Source organism: Mustelus asterias, chromosome 19, assembly GCF_964213995.1.
Source record: "Mustelus asterias chromosome 19, sMusAst1.hap1.1, whole genome shotgun sequence".
Taxonomy (NCBI): Eukaryota; Metazoa; Chordata; class Chondrichthyes; order Carcharhiniformes; family Triakidae; genus Mustelus; species Mustelus asterias.
In genome coordinates, this window is record NC_135819.1 from 9,534,880 (window position 1) to 9,561,194 (window position 26,315).

The following is a 26,315-nucleotide window of genomic DNA, read 5'->3' on the forward strand; positions in this document are numbered from 1 at the left end:
TAGAAGGGGCTGGTTCTGGAAGGGAGATGATTCCAGAAAGGAGATAGTTCCAGAAGGGAGATGGCTCCAAAAGGGAGATGGTTCCAGGAGGGAGATGGTTCCGGAAGGGAGATGATTCCGGGAGGGAAATGGTTCTAGAAGGGAGATGATTCCGGATGGGAGATCGTTCCAGAAGTTTATTTATTTATTAGTCACAAGTAGGCTTACACTCACACTGCAATGAAGTTACTGTGAAAATCCTCAGTTAAATAAACTACTCTTACACAATAAATTAAGTTAATTCAGGGGAGTTCAGGTATTTCTCATATGTCGGTGCGGACTCAATGGGCGGAATGGCCTCTTCTGCGCTGTATGATTCTATGATTTTCCCCAAACTAGGCTGACTGCCTGAAAAACACAAAGACAGCCCGTTCTGGTGGAGCTGATTGGCCTGTTGGATTCAATTCACAAATGAACTCAGAGTCTTCTTGTTACAAGAAGTGGGGCGGCACGGTGGCACAGTGGTTGGCACTGCTGCCTCCCAGCACCAGGGACCCGGGTTCGATTCCCGGCTTGGGTCACTGACTGTGCTGAGTCTGCACGTTCTCTGCATGGGTTTCCTCCGGGTGCTCCGGTTTCCTCCCACAGTCCAAAAGACGTGCTAGTTAGGGCGCATTGGCCGTGCTGAATTCTCCCTCAGTGTATCCGAACAGGTGCCGGAGTGTGGCGACGAGGGGATTTTCACAGTAACTTCATTCCAGTGTTATAGAATCATAGAGGTTTACAGCATGGAAACAGACCCTTCAGCCCAACTTGTCCATGCCATCCTTTTTTTTTAACCACTAAGCTAGTCCCAACTTACCCATGTAACTGTCCTTTTTAAAAGACAAAATTGTACCCGCCTCTACTACTACCTCTGGCAGCTTGTTCCAGACACTCACCACCCTCTGTGTGAAAACATTGCCCCTCTGGGCCCTTTTGTATCTCTCCCCTCTCACCTTAAACCTATGCCCTCTAGTTTTAGACTTCCCTACCTTTGGGAAAAGATGTTGACTTTCTAACTGATTGTGCCCCTCATTATTTTATAGACCTCTATAAGATCACCCCCAAGTCTCCTACGCTCCAGATAAAAAAGTCCCAGTCTATCCAGCCTCTCCTTATAACTCAAACCATCAAATCCCGGTAGTATCTTAGTAAATCTTTTCTGCACTCTTTCTAGTTTAATAATATCCTTTATATGATAGGGTGACCAGAACTGTACAGAATATTCCAAGTGTGGCCTTACCAATGTCTTGTACAACTTCAACAAGACGTCCCAACTCCTGTATTCAAAGTTTGACCAATGAAACCAAGCATGCCGAATGCCTTCTTCACCACTCTGTCCACCTGTGACTCCACTTTCAAGGAGCTATGAACATGTACCCCTAGATCTCTTTGTTTTGTAACTCTCCCCAACGCCCTACCATTAACTGAGTAAGTCCTGCCCTGCTTCCATCTACCAAAATGCATCACCTTGCATTTGTCTAAATTAAACTCCATCTGCCATTCATCAGCCCACTGGCCCAATTGATCAAGATCCCGTTGCAATCTGAGATAACCTTGACTTGATTTGCCTCGACTATTCCAGGTGGGAGTGAGTTCCGCATTCTCATCATTCTCTGGATAAAGAAGTTTCTCCTGAATTCCCGGTGGGATTTATTAGCGATTGCCTTAAATTGATGATGACTAGTCTCTCCCAAAAAAGTGGAAACACCCTTTTCTATTGAAACTTTCATTTTTAAAACCTTAATCAGGTCACTCTAGTAGACGGCACGGTGGCACAGTGGTAAGCACTGCTGCCTCACAGCACCAGGGACCCGGGTTCGATTCCCGGTTTGGGTCACTGTGCGGAGTCTGCGCGTTCTCCCCATGTCTGCGCCGGTTTCCTCCAGGTGCTCCGGTTTCCTCCCACAGTCTGAAAGATGTGCTGGTTAGGGGGCATTGGCCATGCTAAATTCTCCTTCAGTGTACCCGAACAGGCGTTGGAGTATGGTGACTAGGGGATTCTCACAGTAACTTCATTGCAGTGTTAATGTAAGTCTACTTGTGACACTAATAAATAAACTTAATAAACTTAAACTTTACCCTTCTCTCTTCTATTGACATGGAGCCCTGTCCTGTTTATTGTGCGGGTTAGGTTGATTGGCCATGTTAAATTGACCTTACTATCAGGGGATTAGCAGGGTAAATATGTGTGGTTACAAGAATAGGGCCTGGGTGGGATTGTGGTCGGTGCAGACTTGATGAGCCGAATGGCCTCCTTCTGCACTGTAGGGATTCTATGATTCGAATTCTAAGAGCTAACTGGGAAGATAAATAGACCAAGACCCGATGGAAATCATAGAAACCCTACAATGCAGAAGGAGGCCATTCAGTCCATTGAATCTGCACCAACAACAATCCCACTCCAGGCCCTATTCCCACAGCCCCACACATTTAGCCCGCTGATCCCTCTAACCTACACATCCTGGGACACTAAGTGGCAATTTACCATGGCCAATCAACCTAACCTGCACATCTTTGGACTGTGGGAGAAAACCGGAGCACCCGGAGGAAACCCAGGCAGACACGGGGAGAACGTGCAGACTCCACACAGCTGGTGACCCAAGCCGGAAATCAAACCCAGGTCCCTGGCGCTGTGAGGCAGCAGTGCTAACCGCTGTGTCACCGTGCCGTTCATGAAGGGGGCTCGTGACTCAGTTGGGCTTTTAATGGCAAACTGGAATCTTCCAAGAGGAAAGAAATTACATTTATATAGCGCCTTTCATGATCTCAGGATGGCCTAAAAAACTTGACAGCCAATGAATTGCTCTTTGAATTGCAATCACTGATGTATTTTGAAATGATTATCAACCTTTCAGTCTGAAGTCCCGGGTGGGGAGGATATCTAATGATCTAAGATAACTTTGGTAGAAGAGGTATACAAATAAGGGACATTTGGTGATTTATCGCCTTTTGTGTGATTGGGTTTTGTCATGTGCGAGGCAATCTTCTATCATTTGTGCCAACTTAAACCCTGCATCAGTTGGTGAATAGGGTCTTGCACACTGGACTGTCTGAGACTGGGCTTCATTGGAGATCCCACATCAAAGAGAACCTGTGCTTACAAGTTAAAGTTTGGGTGCAAGGGGAAGAGAGAGACATTGCTAATAATCAGATAGCAAAGATGTGGAGAAAAGCAGGAACATTTTATCCTGAAAATAGAACGTTGCTGGAACAATCGCTGCTTTTACAGTTGGTTTTCCATCCAATTTATTCTTTATTGAATATTGGATCCGAGTGAACTAAAATTAGCCAGACTGGTTCTGCTGCTGCTCAACTCAAAATGGCTCACACGGAGTTTTATTATCACACAAATCCAACGAGCTGACAAAAACTACAGGAGTAAATCGGTCATGGTGGACAAGGCAGAAATTAATTTAAACCCAAGAATGATAATGTATTTGCCTTTATTCAGTATTTGCTGCAAGATAAACATTATAAAAACAAGCACAGACCACTAACAATCTAGACACGACTCACTTTAGCTAAATTGACTTGAACTGATTTGAGTTGAGCTCAGGCAAGTTGAGCTGACCTGTGTTGAGTTGAGTGGGGTTGAGTTGACTTGAAGTGAGTTGTGTTGAGTTGAGTTGGATTGAGTTGACCCGAACTGAGTTGTATTGAATTGAGTTGAGTTGAGTTGCGTTGACTTGTGTTGAATTGAGTTCAGTTGTGTTGAGTTGAATTGAGTTGTGTTGTGTTGAGTTGTGTTGAATTGAGTTGAGTTGTGTTGAGTTGAGTTGAGTGGAGTTGAGTTGTGTTGAGTTGAGTTGAGTTAGGTTGAGTTGAGTTGTGTTGAGTTGCGTTGAATTGAGTTGAGTTGTGTTGAGTTGAGTTGTGTTGAATCGTGTTGAGTTGTGTTGAGTTGACTTGTGATGAGCTGAGTTGAGTTGAGTTGGGTTGAGTTGAGTTCAGTTGAGTTGACCCAAGGTGAGTTGAGTTGACTTGAGTTGAGTTAAGTTGAGTTGAGTTGACTTGAGTTGTGTTGAGTTGAGTTGAGTTGAGTTGAGTTGAGCTGAGTTAAGTTGTGTTGAGTTGCATTGAGTTGAGCTGAGTTGAGTTGGGTGGATTGAGTTGAGTGGAGTTGAGCTGAGTTGAGTTGAGTTGTGTTGAGTTGAGTTGGGTTGAATTGTGTTCGAGTTGAGTTGAGTTGTGTTGAGTTCTGTTGAGTTGAGTTGAGTTGCATTGTGTTGCGTTGTGTTGAGTTGCATTATGTTGAATTGTGTTGAGTTGAGTTGAGTTGCATTGTGTTGAGTTGTGTTGATTTGAGTTGTGTTGAGTTCAGTTGTGTTGAGCTGGGTTGAGTTGTATTGAGCTGAGTTGTGTTCAGTTGCGTTGTGTCGAGCTGAGTTGGGTTGAGTTGCGATGCATTGTGTTGAGTTGTGTTGAGTTGTGTTGTGCTGAGCTGAGTTGAGTTGAGTCGAGATGCGTTGTGTTGAGTTGAGCTGTGTTGAGTTGAGCTGTGTTAAGTTGAGATGAGTTAAGATGCATTGTGTTGAGTTGTGTTGTGCTGAGCTGAGTTGAGTTGAGTAGAGTCGTGTTGAGTTGAGCTGTGTTGAGTTGCGTTGTGTTGAGTTGAGCTGTGTTAAGTTGAGATGAGTTAAGATGCATTGTGTTGAGTTGTGTTGAGTCATATTGAGTTGAAATCATAGAAATCATAGAAACCCTACAGTACAGAAAGAGGCCATTCGGCCCATCGAGTCTGCACCGACCACAATCCCACCGAGGCCCCACCCCGATATCCCTACATATTTTACCCACTAATCCCTCTAACCTATGCATCTCAGGACACGAAGGGGCAATTTTAGCATGGCCAATCAACCTAACCCGCACATCTTTGGACTGTGGGAGGAAACCGGAGCACCCGGAGGAAACCCACGCAGACATGAGGAGAATGTGCAAACTCCACACAGACAGTGACCCAAGCCGGGAATCGAACCCAGGTCCCTGGAGCTGTGAAGCAGCAGTGCTAACCACTGTGTTACCGTGCCGCCCAAAAGTTGTGTTGAGTTGAGTTGTGTTGAGTTGAGTTGAGTTGAGTTGTGTTGAGTTGTGTTGTGTTGAGTTGTGTTGTGTTGTGTTGAGCTGAGTTGAGTTGAGTTGAGTTGAGTTTGTGTTGAGTTGAGTTGATTTGTGTTGAGTTGTGTTGTGTTGAGTTGAGTTGTGTTGAGTTGTGTTGTGTTGTGTTGAGCTGAGTTGAGTTGAGTTGAGTTTGTGTTGAGTTGAGTTGAGTTGATTTGTGTTGAGTTGTGTTGTGTTGAGTTGTGTTGTGCTGTTTTGAGCTGAGGTTGAGTTGAGTTGGGTTGAATTGTGTTGTGTTGAGTTGAATTGAGTTGTGTTGAATTGTGTTGAGTTGAGCTGAGTTGAGTTGCATTGTGTTGAGTTGTGTTGAGTTGAGTTGAGTTGAGTTGAGTTGGGTTGAGTTGTGTTGAGTTAAGTTGACCTGAGGAGTTGAGTTGAGTTGGGTTGAATAGGGTTGAGTTTAGTTGACCTGAGTTGAGTTGTGTTGAGTTGAGTTGAGTTGAGATGAGTTGAGTTGAGAATTGAGTTGTGTTGAGTTGAGTTGAGTTGTGTTGAGTTGAGCTGAGTTGTGTTGAGTTGTATTTAGTTGAGTTGAATTGAGTTGAGTTGAGTTAAGTTAAGTTATGTGTGTTGTTCCTCAGCCTGGTATATTTCAGGTACTAACAGTGCTGTGTTTATTTGTATAATTGAGTTCTAGAGCAGAAATATCATGCTGACTTTATCTTTTTCTCACAGATCCAGGAAAGGTTTGCAGAGCACTGGTTGTCATTCCATCTTCCTTCCTTTTCAATGTGGACACAATCCTCAATGCGACCGTGCCAGTTGTTTGGTTCTCCGACAGTCCAGAACCTTTCAACAGAAAAACACGATGAGGTGACGGTAGGTGTGACACAGATTACCCCAGGAGTAATTGTACTCTGGAACTACTCACTGCTTGAACTCAAAGAATAACAACTTGCAGCAAGAGTCTGTTTGAAGTCTATTCACCAGCAGTGCTTGGACTTCACGCATGTTGACTGTTCCACTCTATGGGTTATGGAGAGTTTCACAGCGGCATTGGACCTTGTTGTGGTCAGTGGTTTATGCCCACACACTTGGCAATGGGAATTGCTGTACATTATTGTAATGACTTTAATCAGGCCATTGAGGTTGGCCTATTGGAATATGAACTCCCTGATTAAGGATCCAATTGATGGGTCAATCAGGGAGTCTTTTCCTTGTATTTAACCAGGAGTGTCAGTTCCTCTAGCGCTCCCGAAGGTAGACTGCTGACTGCGAGCACTCTGTGTACTGCTGTTGGAATTGTAAATGAAAGGGTTTTGGTGAAGGGACCTTTGCCTCCAAAGACTTATTACAATTATAAAAGGGATATAGAGACATGACGGGAAGTGTGAAGATGCACTCCTAAGAGTCAGCGGAAAGGATTGAACAAGGTGGAGCTCTTTTCTCTAGAAAGAAAATTGAGTGGAGACCTGATAAAAGACTTTCAGTTAATGATAGGTAGAGAAGAAAACATAAATATGAAATAGTCACAACAAATCCAATCGGGAATTCAGGAGAAACTTTGTCACCCAGAGAGTGGTGGGGGTGTGGAAGTGGCTCCCATAGGGAGTGGTTGAGGTGAGGATTGTCGATGTAATTAAGAGGAAGCTGGGTAAACACGTGCGGGAGAAAGGAATGAACAGGAGGGTGGAGTGAGGTGAAGTCAGTTGGGAGGAGGCTGCTATGGAGAATTCACACTGACATGAACCTATCTGCACAGTGTGGGTGCAATACATTCTCCATTAATATGAACAAAGAGAGGTTGCCCTCGTACTGATACTCACGTTGATGAGGGTCTACAAGCTGTTCCATCAACCCATGTCCAGTTTCCTCCACCGAGATCTTTCAGCCCAATCCAGTACAAAGTATGGTTTGCTTCTTTTGTTATAAAATCCTGTACAAAGATTGAACATGGAAAGATCCTCAGAAAAGGGAGCAATCCTTTCACACTCAGAGTTTTAGAATCGCAGAATCCCCGCAGTGCAGAAGGAGGCCGCTCGGCCCATCCAGTTTGCACCAACCCTCCGAGGAGTCGTCCCACCCAGGACGTCCACAACCCAGCACATCCCCCAGAGCTAATCCACCTTTCCTCCACAGTAGGGGCAATTTCCCAAGGCCAGTCCCTCCCCCGCCCTAACCTGCACATCTTTGGATCAGGGTCCATTAGGGCAGCAGTAAACTGGGAGGAATCTGTTACTTAACATCAGAGAAATAGGAGTTCACCAACTCCTACACAAATGTCTTTTCAGAATGAATAGGTTTGTGGCAGCAACACCAGCTGGGATACCTGAGGTGGGGGGTGGGGGGGTGGGGATGGAGGTTGGTGCTGGGGGTTGGACCTTGGCTGGGGTTGTCTGTTAAGTCCATGGGACCCACTAAGGAGGTCTTTCCCCCCTTGCCCACCAATGAATGCTGTCGGCCTTCTCACCATGCGCTGACCTCCAGCCTACATGGGACAGCCAAGGGCGGGTGCGGGATAGGCTTTTAAGTGATCATTCATTGGCCACTTCAGGGCTTCAATTGGTACATAGACGGCCTGCCTAACATCTCTTCTCCTCTGTGCGCCGGGAATGGGGCAGGGCACATTGTGCCCACCTTTAAACCTCCCCCCACCAGCTACCCACCTGCCAACCTGCCCCTGAGCATATGTCCATGACATCTCAGCATGCTTCAATTCTGGCCTCCTGGGCATCCCCGATTTGAATGACTCCACCACCGGTGTCTTCAGTTACGCCAGGCTCCGCAAGGTGGCACGGCGGCACAGTGGTTAGCACTGCTCCTTCACAGCACCCAGGGACCCGGGTTCAATTCCAGCCTCGGGTCACTGTCTGTGTGGAGTCTGCACGTTCTCCCCCGTGTCTGCGTGGGTTTCCTCCGGGTGCTCCGGTTTCCTCCCACACTCCAAAGATGTGCGGGTTAGGTGGATTGGCCATGCTAAATTGCCCCTTAGTGTCAGGAGATTTGCAGGGTAAATATGTGGGGTTATGCGAATAGGGCCTGGGTGGGATTGTGGTTGGCGCAGACTCGATGGGCCGAATGGCCTCCTTCTGCACTGTAGGGATTCTATGACTTGTTTCAATGAGGCTGATTGAAGGGTGAACGTTAATTTAGACTTTCCCTTGCTTTTTTTCTTTCAAATGGTCCGGTGGTTTCTTTCCCATCCACCTAAGAGGGTAGATGGGTGGTTGGTATGTGAGATAGGGATCTTGCTGAATGGTGGAGCAGGCAATCACATGTTTCCACATGTCAATCACATGTTTTCACATGTCAATCACATGTTTCCATGTGATTGACAAAATTGCTTACATCTACTGTGCTTACTGTTGGCACCCAGCCTACCAGCAATAAGTGTGATACATGTATGTAATGTATGTTGGGGTTTTGGGGTGCGTATTGCCCCTTTAAGAGTGCGGGATAGGTGACCCCTGGGGGGTTGAGCCCCTCCCAGTGTGGGTCCCGTTTAAGCAGTCTAGGATTTGACTGTGGGACGGTGCCTAGCTGAAATAAAGAGTTTCCCCGTGTTTAAGTTTATGAGGCCCACTTTGTGGTTCTCCTTGCACAATACTCCGCTAAATACATTTATAACAACAAGCAATTCGATAAATCTTTGAAATGGAAACATGTACAGGTCGGGGGGGAGGTCTAATTGCAGAGCTCTTCCAAGGAGCCTAGCACAGAAATGATGGACTGAATGGCCTCCTTCTGTGCTGTCTGAGGTGATGAATGTCACTCACCCAACAATAAACATATGCAGAGTACAGGAATGAGATAGAGAATCTGGTGAACTGGTGCGGCAACAATAATCTCTCCCTCAATGTCAACAAAATGAAGGAGATTGTCATCGACTTCAGGAAGCGTAAAGGAGAACATGCCCCTGTCTACATCAATGGGGCAAAGTAGAAATGGTCAAGAGCTTCAGGTTTTTAGATGTCCAGATCGCCAACAACCAGTCGTGGTCTCCCCCAGGCCGACACTATTGTTAAGAAAGCCCGTCAACACCTCTACTTTCTCAGGAGACTAAGGAAATTTGGCATGTCAGCTACGATTCTCACCAACGTTTACAGATGCACCATAGAAAGTATCATTTCTGGTTGTATCACAGCTTGGTATGGGCTCCTGCTCTGCCCAAGACCGCAAGGAGCTACAAAGGGTCGTGAATGTAGCCCAATCCATCACACAAATCAGCCTCCCATCCATTGACTTACCCGCTGCCTCGGAAAAGCAGCCAGCAGAATTAAGGACCCCACGCACCCCGAACATTCTCTCTTCCACCTTCTTCTGTCGGGAAAAAAGACACAAAAGTCTGAGGTCACGTACCAACCGACTCAAGATCAGCTTTTTCCCTGCTGCCATCAGACTTTTGAATGGACCTACCTTGTACTAAGTTGATCTTTCTCTACACCCTAGCTATGACTGTAACGCTACATTCTGCACCCTTCCTTTCCTTCTCTATGAACGGTATGCTTCGTCTGTATAGCGCGCAAGAAACAATACTTTTCACTGTATGTTAATACATGTGACAATAATAAATTAAATCAAATCAAATCAAATGCAAATTGAGGAACTGCGAAGGATCCTCCAGCATCCGATGCACCAACAGACTGTGATATGCCAATGTAATCTTTCGCTGGTTATCATTGCCCCAACTTCAGCAACATTCACGCACGCTATCATTCTTTTAAAAAAAAATTCATTCCTGAAAGGGGAACTTAGTAATCCTCCTCGAGATCCTTTGTCACGCCGCTGTAAGAAAACGCTGGAAATAGCAGCAACGCAGAGGGTAATGAGTTGAGGTTCCAATTGTGCTAAGTGGCAAAATCTTTCGACATACCCAGCCTTTTGTGGATGCTCAGCTGAAAGCTAAACCACAAAAGTTGCCCAATTAGCGTAACACGACTGGCTCAGCCTTTGAGGAGTCATAGAGCAATACAGCATTGAAACAGATCCTTTGGCCCATCCGCCCCATGCCGACCCTGGTGCCCTCCCCAATTTCCTGGAGGAGGCATCGTGTTTTGAATGGAACCTTTTACAATCCCAGGATCTCCCAACACACTCCACAGCCAATGTCCCATGGCCGCTCCTGTTATAAAGCACAGTAAGAAATCTCACAACACCAGGTTAAAGTCCAACAGGTTTATTTGGTAGCACGAGCTTTCGGAGCGCTGCCCCTTCATCAGGTGAGGAAGGAACAGTACCTGATGAAGGGGCAGCGCTCTGAAAGCTCGTGACGCCAACTAAACCTATTGGACTTTAACCTGGTGTTCAGACTTCTTACTGTGTCCACCCCAGTCCAACACCGGCATCTCCACATCATGTTATAAAGTTTTTTAAAATTTGATTTATTATTGTCACATGTTTTAACATAGAGTGAAAAGTATTATTTCTTGCGCGCTATACAGACAAAGCATACCGTTCATAGAGAAGGAAAGGAGAGGGTGCAGAATGTAGTGTTACAGTCATAGCTAGGGTGTAGAGAAAGATCAACTTAGTACAAGGTAGGTCCATTCAAAAGTCTGATGGCAGCAGGGAAAAAGCTGATCTTGAGTCGGTTGGTACGTGACCTCAGACTTTTGTATCTTTCTCCCGATGGAAGAAGGTGGAAGAGAGAATGTCCGGGGTGCGTGGGGTCCTTAATTATGCTGGCTGCTTTGCCGAGGCAGCGGGAAGTGTAGACAGAGTCAATGGATGGGAGGCTGATTTGCGTGATGGATTGGGCTACATTCACGACCTTTTGTAGTTCCTTGCGGTCTTGGGCAGAGCAGGAGCCCATACCAAGCTGTGATACAACCAGAAAGAATGCTTTCTATGGTGCATCTGTAAAGATTGGTGAGAATCGTAGCTGACATGCCAAATTTCCTTAGTCTTCTGAGAAAGTAGAGGCGTTGGTGGACTTTCTTAACTATAGTGTCGGCATGGGGGAACAGGTAGTTGGTGATCTGGACACCTAAAAACTTGAAGCTCTCGACCCTTTCTACTTTGTCCCCATTGATATGGACAGGGGCATGTTCCCCTTTACGCTTCCTGAAGTCGATGACAATCTCCTTTGTTTTGTTGACATTGAGGGAGAGATTATTGTTGCCGCACCAGTTCACCAGATTCTCTATCTCATTCCTGTACTCTGTCTCGTCACTGTTTGAGATCCGTAGGAGAAATTAGGAGTTGCAGCAACAATTTGCTCTCCGCAAGCCTCCCACAAACAGCAGGGACACTCTGACCAGTTCATCTGTTTTTCACGTGATGTTGGTTGAGGGGTAAATGTCGGCCAGGCCACCGGGATAACTCCCCCCCTGCTCTGCTTCAGAATCGAGGTCCTCTACATCCACCCCAGAGGCAAACTTGGTTGTGGATCCCAGCTGGAATGCCCCTGACAGTGCAGCACTCCCACAGCACTGCGCTGAAAACGCCAAGCTAGATTTCATATCCATAGTCCGTGGAGCAGGGCTTGAACTGACAGCCCAGTGACTAAGAATCGCAGCCCTTACCGGCTGAACCGGGTTTGACACCAGTGAGATCCAGGGATGGGAGGCAGGCGCCAACATCTTTGCCAGAGGTTTGTACAAATGAATTATCTGAACCCGAACCCGCTCCGCAGTGCCCCCACACCAATCTGATACTTACTACCTCAATCCACACCATCCAGCCCACCATAACATAAAACACCCACAGATAAAAAGTCACCCCATCCCACCAGCCCCGGGAGCCCTCCCAGCCCTCCCACCTTAACAGACACACACAGGAGACACCAAAGCATGGGAAGACAACAAACCACCCTTCTGGGGCGGCATGGTGGCACAGTAGTTAGCACTGATGCCTCACAGCGCCATGGACCCGGGTTCGATTCTCGGCTTGGGTCACTGTCTGTGTGGAGTCTGCACGTTCTCCCCGTGTCTGCGTGGAGTTTCCTCCAGGTGTTCCGGTTTCCTCCCACAGTCTGAAAGACATGCGGGTTAGGGTGCATTGGCCGTGCTAAATTCTCCCTCAGTGTACTCCAACAGGTGCCGGAGTGTGGCGACTAGGGGATTTTCACAGTAACTTCATTGTAGTATTAATGTAAGCCTTACTTGTGACTAATAAATAAACTTTATTCAACCCGCAACCTCGCCACCAACATCCTGATCAGGAAACCCCCAGGACATTTCCCCCTACCGCCTGACCTCCCCCCAGTAACCCACCTGCTACCCCACCCAAAAAACCGGAGTCTGACTCAGCAACAGACACAAAACCTCCTCAGCCAAGAAACCTCCAATAAAACTCTCCAACACACACACACACACCACTTGAACATCCATCCCAACCAGAAACACATAAACCCCCAACTGAACAACCCTTTCCCCCACCACCTCAACAGCCACCTCCCCCCAACCACTTAAAATAAAACAGAACCAGGCCATCACCCTGTTTTCCTCTCCCCCCCCAACAACCCTCCTTCTCCCCCAACATGAGGGTATCCTTACCCAAGCCCCCCCCCCCCCTCCACATTCACCACCCCGCCCAAGAAAATACTAACAGGATAAGACAAAGGAGAAAGCCCAGGAAACAAGAAGACAACAAGCCACAAGATAAAGGCAAGGCATCACAAGGAGCAACAAGGTTTGGACGTGAGCCGAAAGAAAAGGGGAAAGTCCTCTCTCTGTCCCACCCCAAAAACCTACCCCTTACCCGCTTTGCTGCATTGCTGATCACCAACAGATGTGAATATTCCAAGGAGCATTGCTGTTTTGCAAATTGCCAGTTGCCTTTCTGCGTTGAAAAGTAGTAACAGGCCTGACGGAACCGACGCCAGTTACGGGGGCATTCTGGAGAGAAAGAGAGAGAGAGGGGGGGATAACGAGATTAAACAGTGGAAAAATCAAACACTCCACCGGACTGGAGGACGTACCCTCCCCCTGATGCCCGAGGTTAATTTTTATTCATTCATTCATGGGACATGGGCATCGCTGGTTGGCCGGCATTTATTGTCCATCTCTAGTCGCCTTTGGAGGACAGCTGAGAGTCAACCACATTGCAGTGGCTCTGGAGCCACATGTGGGCTAGACCGGGTAAGGACGGCAGGTAAAAGCAAATAACCGCGGATGCTGGAATCTGAAACAAAAACAGAAAATGCTGGAAAATCTCAGCAGGTCAGACAGCACCTGTGGGGGGAGAATTGAGCCAACGTTTCGAGTCTGGATGACCCTTCATCAGGGCAGATTTCCTTGCCTAAAGCACATTCATGAACCAGATGGGTTTTTCCGACAATGGTTTTATGGTTATCAGTAGATTCTTAATTCCAGATATTTTTTACTGAATCCAAATTCCACCATCTGCCGTGGCGGGATTCGAACCCGGGTCCCCAGAACATTAGTTGAGCTTCTGGATTAATAGTCTAGCGATAATACCACTAGGCCATCGGCTCCTGGAGCAGTGAGGGTATGAGCTGTTCTGAGCGGACAAGTAGACATGTACAAATAGACTTGTGCCTCGGGCTTCACAATGGGCTCGTTCTCATAGAAATCATAGAAACCCTACAGTACAGAAAGAGGCCATTCGGCCCATCGAGTCTGCACCGACCACAATCCCACCCAGGCCCTACCCCCATATCCCTACATATTTTACCCGCTAATCCCTCTAATCTACATATCCCAGGACACTAAGGGGCAATTTTAGCATGGCCAATCAACCTAACCTGCACATCTTTGGACTGTGGGAGGAAACCGGAGCACCCGGAGGAAACCCACGCAGACACGAGGAGAATGTGCAAACTCCACACAGGCAGTGACCCAAGCTCGGGAATCCAACGCAGGTCCCTGGAGCTGTGAAGCAGCAGTGCCAACCACTGTGCTACTGTGCCGCCCATCTGAAGGGGTTGTAATCTGTTACTCAGATTACAACCCCTTCAAAAGTCAAGTATTGCGGATACCGGGGACTGGGGGTGGGGGTTGGCGGGGGCGGGGGGGGAGAGTGGGGTTGCATGAGAGGCCCTGGGCTGGATTTCACTGGCTGGGTTTAAAGGTGAGGGGAAGAGCATTGTAAAGTCCAGTGAGTGGCCTCTATGCCCACCCCGTCTGCAGTTTCATGGGAGGGGCGGTTGGTGGAGGGGTGGAGAGGGGTGGGGGAGGGGAGGTGGGGGGAGGGGGCCCACCCTGGCACCCACCCTGGCACCCACCCTGGCTCCCACCCTTGGGCTGAATGGTCTTATAAGGCCACTTAAGGGTCTCCCCCTGCCGTGGCCGGTGTTTTACCGGTGGTGGGGAACGGGCTGGAAACTCCTGCCTGTTATCTTCACGGCCGATCTATCAAACCCCTTTGGAGAGAGAGCTCGATCCTCCTGAACCCAATAGAAAATGGCGGCTGGCTCACCTTTGTTCTTGAGCTGAGTAAGTTCCGCCTGTAAATCCTCCTGCAGCAACATCATTTTCGTACACTTCCCTGCAACTGAGGGACAAGGTTAAAGGTTAAAGCATTATAGTCAGAATAGTTGATCATCAGCTGGATAGTCAGAAGCTTTTTTCCCAGGGTGGAAGAGTCAGTTGCTAGGGGGCACAGGTTTAAGGTGCGAGGAGCAAGGTTTAAAGGAGATGTATGTGGTGAACCATCGTTGGTTCCCACTGGATAGTACTGAGCCAGGGTCTGGCCAGTACTACAAGGATGTACATATGTTACTGTTGGGTTGTGCTATTGTTGCTGTTGGGGTTAGGGTGGGGTTGTTACACCTTTGTACTGTAGTGTTGTGGCACATCCCAGTCGGGCTCCGCCTCCTGGGAGAGGTATAAGAGTCCCTGCTCTGGCCGGGACCCCTTCAGTCTGGGATAGTGTATATAATTACTGGCTGATTCATTACAGTAAATAAAAGCCTTTCATTTACTGAGCTTCAGGCCTCGTGTTTGAGTAGCGCATCAATGTACGAGGCAGATTTTTTACACAGAGGGTGGTGGGTGCCTGGAACTCGCTGCTGGGGGAGGTAGTGGAAGCAGATACGGTAGTGAGTTTTAAGGGGTGTCTTGACAAATACATGAATAGGATGGGAACAGATTGATATGGTTCCTGGAAGGGTAGGGAGTTTTAGTTTGATTTGATTTGATTTGATTTATTATTGTCACATGTATTAACATGCAGTGAAAAGTATTGTTTCTTGCGCACTGTACAGACAAAGCATACCGTTCATAGAGAAGGAAAGGAGAGAGTGCAGAATGTATTGTTACAGTCATAGCCAGGGTGTAGAGAAAGATCAACTTAATGCAAGGTAAGTCCATTCAAAAGTCTGACAGCAGCAGGGAAGAAGCTGATCTTGAGTCGGTTAGAACGTCACCTCAGACTTTGTATCTTTTTCCCGAAGGAAGAAGGTGGAAGAGAGAATGTCCGGGGTGTGTGGGTCCTTAATTATGCTGGCTGCTTTGCCGAGGCAGCAGGAAGTGTAGACAGAGTCAATAGATGGGAGGCTGGTTTGAGTGATGGATTGGGCAACATTCATGACCTTTTGTAGTTCCTTGCGGTCTTGGGCAGAGCAGGAGCCATACCAAGCTGTGATACAACCAGAAAGAATGCTTTCTATGGTGCATCTGTAAAAGTTGATGAGAGTCGTAGTGGACATGCCAAATTTCCTTAGTCTTCTCAGAAAGTAGAGGCATTGGTGGACTTGCTTAACTATAGTGTTGGCCTGGGGGGGGGGACCAGGACAGGTTGTTGGTGATCTGGACACCTAAAAACTTGAAGTTCTCGACCCTTTCTACTTTGTCCCTTTCTACTTAGTTCAGTCGGGCAGCATGGTTGGTGCAGGCTTGGAGGGCCGAAGGGCCCATTCCTGTGCTGTAATTTTCTTTATTTTAGCAGAGCGATATCGCCTGAGACTGCACCTCATAATGGGCCATTGAGAACTCCCAACCCTCAACCTGGGATGCCAATGATAAGCTATTTTACCTGGCTCTTGTCCTGTGTCACAGCTAATGGGTGGCTTGTTTTAGCAACACCACACCGCAGAATGCGAGCACATCTCCACATCTGGGCAGCTCAACACCCCCAACTGGGGTGGCAAGGGTGGCACAGTGGTTAGCACTGCTGCCTCACAGCGCCAGGGACCCGGGTTCAATTCCCGGCTTGGGTCACTGTCTGTGTGGAGTCTGCACGTTCTCCCCGTGTCTGCGTGGGTTTCCTCCGGGTGCTCCGGTTTCCTCTCACAGTCCGAAAGACGTGTAGGTTAGGGTGCATTGGCCGTGCTAAATTGCTCCTTGGCGTCCCAAGATGTGTAGGTTAGGTTTAAAATTTATTTATTAGTCACTTACATTAACACTGCAATGAAGTTACTGTGAAATTCCCCTAGTCACCACACTCCGGCACCGGTTTGGGTACACTGAGGGAGAATTTAGCACGGCCAATGCACCTGACCAGCACGTCTTTCGGACTGTGAGAGGAAACTGGGGCACCCGGAGGAAACCCACGCAGATACGGGGAGAACGTGCAGACTCCACACAGACAATGACCCAAGCCGGGAATCGAACCCGGGTCCCTGGTGCTGTGAAGCAGCAGTGCTGACCATTGTGCCACTGTGCCGCCCACATGGTGGGGGGAGGGATTAGCGGGGTAAATGCATGGGTTCATGGGGTTAGGGCCTGGCTAAGATATTGAGTTGGAGAGTCGGTGCAGACTCGATGGGCTGAATGGCCTCTTTCTGCACTGTAGGATTTGTATGAAATCAAGTTATAATAAAGTTTCCTGGGTCAGCGATTAATCCCGGGAGTATTGTGTCCAGTTCTGGGCCCAGACTTTTGGAGAGTGGGTGGGATGGGGATAGGAGTTTACCCTGAGTATCCCTGGATAACATTTAACCCCTCAATCAACATCACAAAAACATCTGGTCATTATCACATGGCTGTTTGTGGAAGCTTGCTGTGCGACCAGGGGATTTTCACAGTAACTTCATTGCAGTGTTAATGTTGGTCTACTTGAGACACTGATCAATAAACTTTTAAACTTTAAACACATAGGGTGGGATTTTCCGGCCACATTCGCCACAATCCCGGAAAATCCCGCCCGAGGTCAAAGAACCTTTGCGTGGTCCGCCCCCACCCACCTGGCAGGGAAAATTCCGCCCCTTGTCCACCAAGTTTCCTACATTTCAACAGGGGTTGTATTTCATAGAATCCCTACCGTGCAGGAAGAGGCCATTCGGCTACTGACAACAATCCCACCCAGGCCCTATCCCCATAACCCCATACATTTACCCTACTAATTCCCCTAACCTGCACATTTTTGGACACTAAAGGGCAATTTAGCATGGCCAATCCCCCTAACCTACACATCTTTGAACACTAAGGGGCAATTTAGCATGGCCAATCCCCCTAACCTGCACATCTTTGGACACGAAGGGACAATTTAGCACGGCCAATCCCCCTAACCTGCACATCTTTGAACACTAAGGGGCAATTTAGCATGGCCAATCCACCTAACCCGCACATCTTTGGACACTAAGGGGCAATTTAGCATGGCCAATCCACCTAACCTGCACATCTTTGAACACTAAGGGGCAATTTAGCATGGCCAATCCCATCTAACCTGCACATCTTTGGACATTAATGGATAATTTAGCATGGCCAATCCCCCTAACCTGCACATCTTTGGACACGAAGGGACAATTTAGCACGGCCAATCCCCCTAACCTGCACATCTTTGAACACTAAGGGGCAATTTAGCATGGCCAATCCACCTAACCCACACATCTTTGGACACTAAGGGGCAATTTAGCATGGCCAATCCACCTAACCTGCACATCTTTGGACATTAATGGATAATTTAGCATGGCCAATCCCCCTAACCTGCACATCTTTGGACACTAAGGGACAATTTAGCATGGCCAGTCCACCTAACCTGCACATCTTTGAACACTAAGGGGCAATTTAGCATGGCCAATCCACCTAACCCGCACATCTTTGGACACTAAGGGGCAATTTAGCATGGCCAATCCCACCTAACCTGCACATCTTTGGACATTAATGGATAATTTAGCATGACCAATCCACCTAACCTGCACATCTTTGGACACTCAGGGACAATTTAGCACGGCCAGTCCACCTAACCTGCACATCTTTGAACACTAAGGGGCAATTTAGCATGGCCAATCCCCCTAACCTGCACATCTTTGGACACTAAGGGGCAATTTAGCATGGCCAATCCCCCTAACCCGCACATCTTTGGACAGTTTCAATAGTACATCACAAAAGTGATTTGTGATGTCCAGAGGTGGTGACAGGGGCTAGCAAAATGCAAGCAGATCCCCCCCCATCCCACCCTTTAGATGAGGCAATGTGAGCGAGGCTGGGGGCAGAGAGCTGGAACTTTAGTCAGTGACAGAGCCTCGGAGCTGCCCACACTCACAGTGTGACAGTTTGAACACCGGACATACCATTCAGCAGGCCCACAAGCAGCAATATCAGACTCAGAAAGACGCAGAAGCTCAGGAAACCAGAGATAAACAGCAGCAAGCTCCTCCTTCGAGAAGGTTCCACTTCAGACTGAGCTGAAAGACAAGACGACGGCATCCTGATCAGTGAGGACACGGTGGGGTGGCGGGGGGAGGGAGTGGGGGAGGGGGGAGGGGGGAGTTGGAGAGGGGGAGGTTCAAGGGCATTACGAGATGAAAGTTACCTGAATCGCACCATCCTTCAGTTTATTTATTGGTCACAAGTTAGGCTTACATTAACACTGCAACAAAGTGACTGTGAAAATCTCCTAGTCGCCACACTCTGGCGCCTGTTTGGATACACTGAGGGAGAATTTAGCACGGCCAATCCCCCTAGCCTCTACGTCTTTCAGACTGTGGGAGGAAACCGGAGCACCCGGAGGAAACCCACGCAGACACGGGGAGAATGTGCAGACTCCACACAGACAGTGACCCGAGGCCGGGAATCGAACCCAGGTCCCTGGCGCTGTGAGGCAGCAGTGATAACCACCGTGCTGCCCAGGCCCTATCTCTGTAACCCCACATATTTACCCTGCTAATCCTCCTGACACTAAGGGGCAATTTAACACGGCCAATCCACCTAACCCGCACATCTTTGGAATGTGGGAGGAAACCGGAGCCACCATGTCGCCCAGGGGGAAATAGTCTCCCTTTGAGTCAACAGTTACCTTTCTCTTGGGGCGCTGCTTTGTCTTTGCTGTCTCGCTGATCCACCATTTCGATGGAGTCCAGGTTTTCGTACAGGCTGGGGTGAGACATGTTTACAGCGTCTCCGGCTAGGATGCCGTGTTGTGGGAGCAGCTTCCATTCACCACATCACTGCCGGGATCTGAGTCTCATTTCCTCTTTATTTCCATCTCTGGTTTTGCAATCAGGAGCCTTGCCAGCCAGTCCCATGTCCATTTCTCCTTTCTGTGGAAATGAAACTGATTGCTTTTGGTTCCACCGTCGGGACTTCTGGGTGCTGGTGTCGTCCTGAGAGTCTCCCTCAATCTGAGGGGTGACAAAACGGGTAACAAACAGGGGCGGCACGGTGGTTAGCACTGCTGCCTCACAGCGCCAGGGGCCCGGGTTCGATTCCCGGCTTGGGTCACTGTCTGTGCGGAGACTGCATGTTAGAACAAAGAAAATTACAGCACAGGAACAGGCCCTTCGGCCCTCCAAGTCTGCACCGACCATGCCGCCCGACTTAACTAAAGCCCCCTACCCTTCCGGGAACCATATCTCTCTATTCCCATCCTATTCATGTATTTGTCAAGACGTCCCTTAAAAGTCACTACCATATCTGCTTCCACTACCTCCCCCGGCAACAAGTTCCAGGCACCCACTACTCTCTATGTAAAAAATCTGCCTCGTACATCTCTTTTAAACCTTGCCCCTCGCACCTTAAACCTATGCCTCCTAGTAATTAACCCTTCCATCCTGGGGTAAAGCTTCTGACTATCCACTCTATCCATGCCTCTCATAATCTTGTAGACTTCCCCGTGTCTGCCTGGGTTTCCTCCAGGTGCTCCGGTTTCCTCCCACACTCCAAAGATGCGGGGGTTAGGTTGATTGACAGTGTGAAATTAACCCTAGTGACAGGGGGATTAGCGGGGTTATGGGATTAGGGCCTGGATAGGATTGCAGTCGATGCAGAGTCAGTGGGCCGAATGTCCCCCTTCTACACTGCAGGGATTTTATGAAATAGGAAGCAGAATTGGTGGGGAGAGGTGAGAAACACAGTCAGGTGATCTGGCCGTTATCTTACTGTGTGGGAAAAGGTTAGCTGCCACACCTGCCTGTGTAGCATTCACAGAATTACGGTTTGTGGGATTTTGCTCTTCACAAATTGACTGCATTACAACACTTCACTCTGCCGTATCGAGCTTGGGAAATCCTGAGGTGGGAGAGGTTGTGGTTGAAAGGCAAGTCCTAGAAAGGGGATGTTGTGGATTTGGACAGTTTGTGAGAACTCCCTCAGACTGAGAACTGACTCACTCAGATCATCACCTCCCTCCCCATTACCATCGACAGTCTTCTGACTCATAACCCGATGGCTTACGCTGCCTGCTGGTCAAATCTGCAATCACCTTGTGTGGCTCAGGACCCTGGCACAGCTGCCTCCACCCGATTTGCCACGGGGGGGGGGGAAAGCAAGGGCTGAGCAGATGACTAGTGCCGATGGCACGGTGGCACAGTGGTTAGCACTGCTGCCTCACATGCCAGTGACCTGGGTTCGATTCCCGGCTTGGGTCACTGTCTGTGTGGAGTTTGCACATTCTCCCCGTGTCTGCGTGGGTTTCCTCCGGGTGCTCCGGTTTCCTCCCACAGTCCGAAAGTTGTGCTGATTTGGTGGATTGGCCGTGCTAAATTCTCTTTTGTGTCCAAAGATGTGCAAGTTAGATTGCCCACACTAAATTGCCCCTTAGTGTCCAAGGAAAAGTTTAGTTTATTTATTATTAGTCACAAGTAAGGCTTACATTAACACCGCAATGAAGTTACTGTGAAAATCCTCTAGTCGCCACACTCTGGCGCCTGTTTGGGTACACTGAGGGAAAACTTAGCATGGCCAATGCACCCTAACTAGCACGTCTTTCGGACCGTGGGAGGAAACCGGAGGAAACCCACGCAGACACAGGGAGAACGTGCAAACTCCACACAGACAGTGACCCGAGCCGGGAATCGAACCTGGGTCCCTGGCGCTGTGAGGCAGCAGCGCTAATCACTGCGTGCAGATGAGGTGGATTGACCATGCTAAATTGCCCCTTAGTGTCCGAAGGTGTGTAGGCTAGTTGGATTGGCCAGGCTAAATGGGATTATGGGGATAGGGTGGGGCAAAGGGCTTGTGTAAAATACTCTGTCAGAGAGTTGGTGCAGACTCGATAGGCCGAATGTTCTCTTGCGCACTGTCTGGATTCTATGAATCTCTCTCTCTATCGTCAGGTACCGTAGCCATGGTGATGATGGACTCCCAGCTTAATCTCACTGCAGAGACGTGGATCATCTTGCTTGGTGATACCTTCAGCCAATTTGTGACTTCTTTATGAAGATCATTCGTTGCCTACCTTGTCCTCTCAATGAATCTACTATTCCCATTTACACTTATCCCAAACCCATCACCATCTCCCTTCCTCTGACACCATCATCCCATTCCTCATTTAATCTCCCCCGCCTGCATCGACCCCTCCTCTCTCCTCTCCTTCCCTCCTTTCAGCCCTGTGTCTCTTGCCCTTTTCTGAAGCTTGTTACATCTCTAACTTTCTCCAGTTCTGCCGCAAGGCCATCAACCTAAGGGCGACTCCCTGTGACTTCAAATTCAGAAGGGTTTATTACCAACATTATAAATCTGTATATACAAGGAACGCTCAGACAGAACTAAAGACACGACTACACTCTCCACTCCCTCGGCTCCAACCGAGAGGTTCCTCCCCAGCCTCTGGACGCGAGCCGTTGCTCCCGATAGGCTCGGCTTCCTGTGCTGGCTCTCCATAGGGTCTGGCCCAGTCACATGGCCCCCTTAAAGGGGCCATGCCACCACAGTCCTGGAATGTTTGTTTCTCTCTCCGCTGATGCTGCCAGACCTGCCTAGTTTTTTTTCCAGCTCTTTGTGTCTCCATCTTATAACTGATTACCCACCAGTGCTGATGAGTAAGCAGCTAAAGGAGGACATAGTCACGTTGAAGGAATATTTATGGCTTTAGCACCATGCGACTCAGAAACATCCTACGTTCTTGGGAAAAGATGATGAGATCACCTCCCATAGGAACATTGTGTGATGATACAGAAGAGGTTTACCAGGATCCTGTCTGGATTAGAGAGTGTGAGCTATAAGGAGAGGCTGGACAAACTATTTTTTTTATTCATTCGTGGGACATGGGCGTCGCTGGCTGGGCCAGCATTTATTGCCCATCCCTAGTTGCCCGAGGGCAGCTGAGAGTCAACCACATTGCTGTGGCTCTGGAGTCCATTTTGGTCCCCTTATTTAAGAAAGGATGTATTAGCTTTGGAGGGGGTACAGAGAAGGTTCACCAGGTTGATTCCGGAGATGAGGGGGTTAGCTTATGAGGAGAGATTGAGTAGACTGGGCCTGTACTCACTGGAGTTTAGAAGGTTGATCTTATAGAGACATATAAGATAATGAAGGGGCTAGACAGGGTAGAGGCAGCGAGGTTATTTCCACTTACAATGGAAACAAGAACTAGGAGGCATAGCCTCAAAATATGGGGGAGTCAATTTAGAACAGAGTAGAGGAGGAACTTCTTCTCCAAGAGGGTAGTGAATCTTTGGAATTCTCTGCCCAATGAAGCAGTAGAGGCTACCTCGTTAAATGTGTCTAAGTCACAGATAGATACATTTTTAACCATTAAGGGAATTAAGGGTTATGGGGAGCGGGCGGGTAAGTGGAACTGAACCCACCATCAGATCAGCCATGATTTTATTGAATGGCGGAGCAGGCTTGAGGGGCCAGATGGCCTACTCCTGATCCTAGTTCTTATGTTCTTATGTTCTTATGAGTCACACGTAGGCCAGACTGGGTAAGAACGGCAGATTTCCTTCCCCAAAGGACATAGTGAACCAGATGGGTTTTTCCAACAATTGACAGTGGTTTCATGGTCATCAGTTGATTCTTAATTCCAGATATTTTTTATTGAATTCAAATTCCACCATCTGCCGTGGTGGGATTTGAACCCGGGTCCCCAGAACATGAGCTGAGTTTCTGGATTAAGAGTCTAGTGATAATACCACTTGGCCATCGCCTTCCCAGAAACTAGGGCTGTTTTCTCTGGAGCGCCGGAGGCTGAGGGGAGACGTGATAGAAGTCTATAAAATTATGAGAAGCATAGATTTGATTTTGATTTGATTTGATTTATTATTGTCACATGTATTGGGATACAGCGAAAAGTATTGTTTCTTGCGTGCCATACAGACAAAGCATACCATTCATAGAGTACATAGGCAAGAAGGAAAGGAGAGGGTGCAGAATGCAGTGTTACAGTCATAGCTACGGTATTGAAAAAGATCAGCTAAATATAAGGTAGGTCCATTCAAAAGTCTGACGGCAGCAGGGAAGAAACTGTTCTTGAGTCGGTTGGTATGCGACCTCAGACTTTTGTATCTTTTTCCCAATGGAAGAAGGTGGAAGGGAGTGTGTCCAGGGTGCGTAAGAGGAGAGGGTGCAGAATGGAGTGTTACAGTCATAGCTAGGGTGTAGAGAAAGATCTAGATAGGGTTGACAGTCAGAATCTTTTTCCCCAGGGCCTGTTCCTGTGCTGTCCTGTTCTATGTTCTTTGCAATGTGACAACCCCCTCCCCCACCCTTCCCCACCAGAGCGTTCTCTCCCTGGGCTTGGAGACTTCGCACTCCCTTCTCTGTCACTTCCTATATGTTCTAACACCTTCCTCACCAGCGAATTGGAAGCGACAACACGACATGAATTTCAGTTCTATTTTAAGAGCAGCCTCCGTTTGGTACCAGCTCGGCAAGGGCTGTCGTCCAGGAGAAGGTGAATTAGCCGCTCATAGCTGTCTGCAGGTTGCTGTGTCTGATCAGTGTTACAGACGGTAAATGTCTTGATGGAATTGTCCACATGAGAAATCTGGCTGGGTGTTAATAATTGGGTGCATTAGGAGTGCATGAATCCAATGAGAAGAATGGGGGGGAATTGTATAATGGTTACGTAACTGGACTCGTAACTCAGACACCGTAATTAATGATCCCAGAGACCTGAATTCAAATCCCACTGCGGTATGTAAGTTCAGTTAATTAGGTAAATCTACAATAAAAAGCTCGTCTCGGTGATGGCAAATCTACTCAGTTGTAACCAAAACACCAGCTGCTCCACACACCTTTCGAGCAAAGCAATCTGTTGTCCTCACCTGCCCAGTCCCGACTCACAACAATGCGGTTGACTCTTACCTGTCCCTCTGGAACAACTGAGAAAGCCACAGAATTCACCGCCACCTTTCCATAAAACCATAAGGAGACATAGGAGCAGAATGAGGCCACTCGGCCCATCGAGTCTGCTCCGCCATTCAATCATGGCTGATATTTTTCTCATCCCCATTCTCCTGCCTTTTCCCCATAACCCCTGATCTCCTTATTAATCAAGAACCGATCTATCTCTGTCTTAAAGACACTCAATGATCTGGCCCCCACAGCCTTCTGCGGCAAAGACTTCCACAGATTCACCACTCTCTGGCTGAAGAAATTCCTCCTCATCTCTGTTTTAAAGGATCGTCCCTTTAGCCTGAGGTTGTGCCCTCTGGTTCTAGTTTTTCCTACTAGTGGAAACATCCTCTCCATGTCCACTCTATCCAGGCCTCGCAGTATCCTGTAAGTTTTAATAAGAGCCCCCCCTCATCCTTCTAAACTCCAACGAGGACAGACCCAGAGTCCTCAACCATTCCTCATTCGACAAGCTCTTCATTCCAGGGGATCATTCTTGTGAACCTCCTCTGGACTCTTTCTATGGCCAACACATCCTTCCTTAGATACAGGGCCCAGAACTGCCCACAATACTTTCCAATGACAATCCTCTTCCTGCCCCAGCTCCTTCTCCTTCGCTCCCATTGATCAATGATGGTGTTCTGAGGGTGATTGGGTACTGAGTACTTAGCCACAGAGTCATACCATGCAGAAAAGGCCCTTTGGCCCATCGAGTCTGCACCGACAATAACTACCACTAAAGGCGCGCTAATCCCACTTTCCTGCACTTGTTCCATATCCTTGGTTTGGTTCTTATCTGTCTGTATCCTTCTGACATCTGCCTCTCATGCAAACATACAAACTGGGTGGCACAGTGGTTAGCTCTGCTGCCTCACAGCGCCAGGGACCCGGGTTCGATTCCCGGCTTGGGTCACTGTCTGAGTGGAGTTTGTACGTTCTCCCCGTGTCTGCGTGGGTTTCCTCCGGGTGCTCTAGTTTCCTAGCATGCTGCTTAGGTGGATTGGCCGTGCTAAATTCTCCCTCAGTGTAACCCGAACAGGCGCCGGAGTGTGGTGACTAGGGGATTTTCACAGTAACTCCATTGCGGTGTTAATGTCAGCCTACGTGTGACAACAATAAGTAAATTTTAATTTTTAGGAGCAGGAGTAGGCCACTCGGCCCCCAGAGGTTGCTCTGCCATTCGAAAGGACCTGATTGTAACCTCAACCCCACATTCTCGCCAACCCCCCCCAGTAACCTTTCACCCCCTGGTTAATCAAGAATCTATCTAGCTCTGCCTTAAAGTGATTCAAAGACTTTGCTCCCACTGCCTTTTGAGGAAGAGGGTTCCAGAGATTCACCCCCCTCTGAGAGAAAAGAATTCTTCCCTAATTATTAGGATGGCACGGTAGCACAGTGGTTAGCACTGCTGCTTCACAGCTCCAGGGACCTGAGTTTGATTCCCGGCTTGGGTCACTGTCTGTGTGGAGTTTGCACATTCTCCTCGTGTCTGCGTGGGTTTCCTCCGGGTGCTCCGGTTTCCTCCCACAGTCCAAAGATGTGCAGGTTAGGTCGATTGGCCATGCTAAAATTGCCCTTAGTGTCCTGGGATGCGTGGATTAGCGGGTAAAATATGTAGGGATATGGGGGTAGGGCCTGGGTGGGATTGTGGTCAGTGCAGGCTCGATGGGCCAAATGGCCTCTTTCTGTACTGTAGGGTTTCTATGATTTCTAATTATTATTTTGTTGATTTCTGACCCTCCTATTTTCCTTTTTTAACTGTCGCATCTCCCAACATTCTGACGGTGAATGGTTTGTTGACGACATTGCCAGGGTACACAGGAGGAGGGC

At 48.2% G+C, this 26,315-nt stretch overlaps 1 protein-coding gene across 1 annotated transcript; it reads right to left on the reverse strand.

Annotated features, from left to right (window-relative positions):
* Positions 1-3,451: 3,451 nt before the first annotated feature.
* LOC144507754 (hepatic lectin-like) lies at positions 3,452-19,365 on the reverse strand. Its single transcript, XM_078235025.1, has 6 exons — positions 19,225-19,365; positions 18,500-18,613; positions 14,464-14,538; positions 12,784-12,920; positions 6,909-7,018; positions 3,452-5,931 (listed from the first exon to the last, which is right to left on the reverse strand). The coding sequence occupies exons 1-6, from the start codon at positions 19,313-19,315 to the stop codon at positions 5,790-5,792; spliced, it is 669 nt and encodes a 222-aa protein (XP_078091151.1). The 5' UTR covers positions 19,316-19,365; the 3' UTR covers positions 3,452-5,789.
* Positions 19,366-26,315: the final 6,950 nt, after the last annotated feature.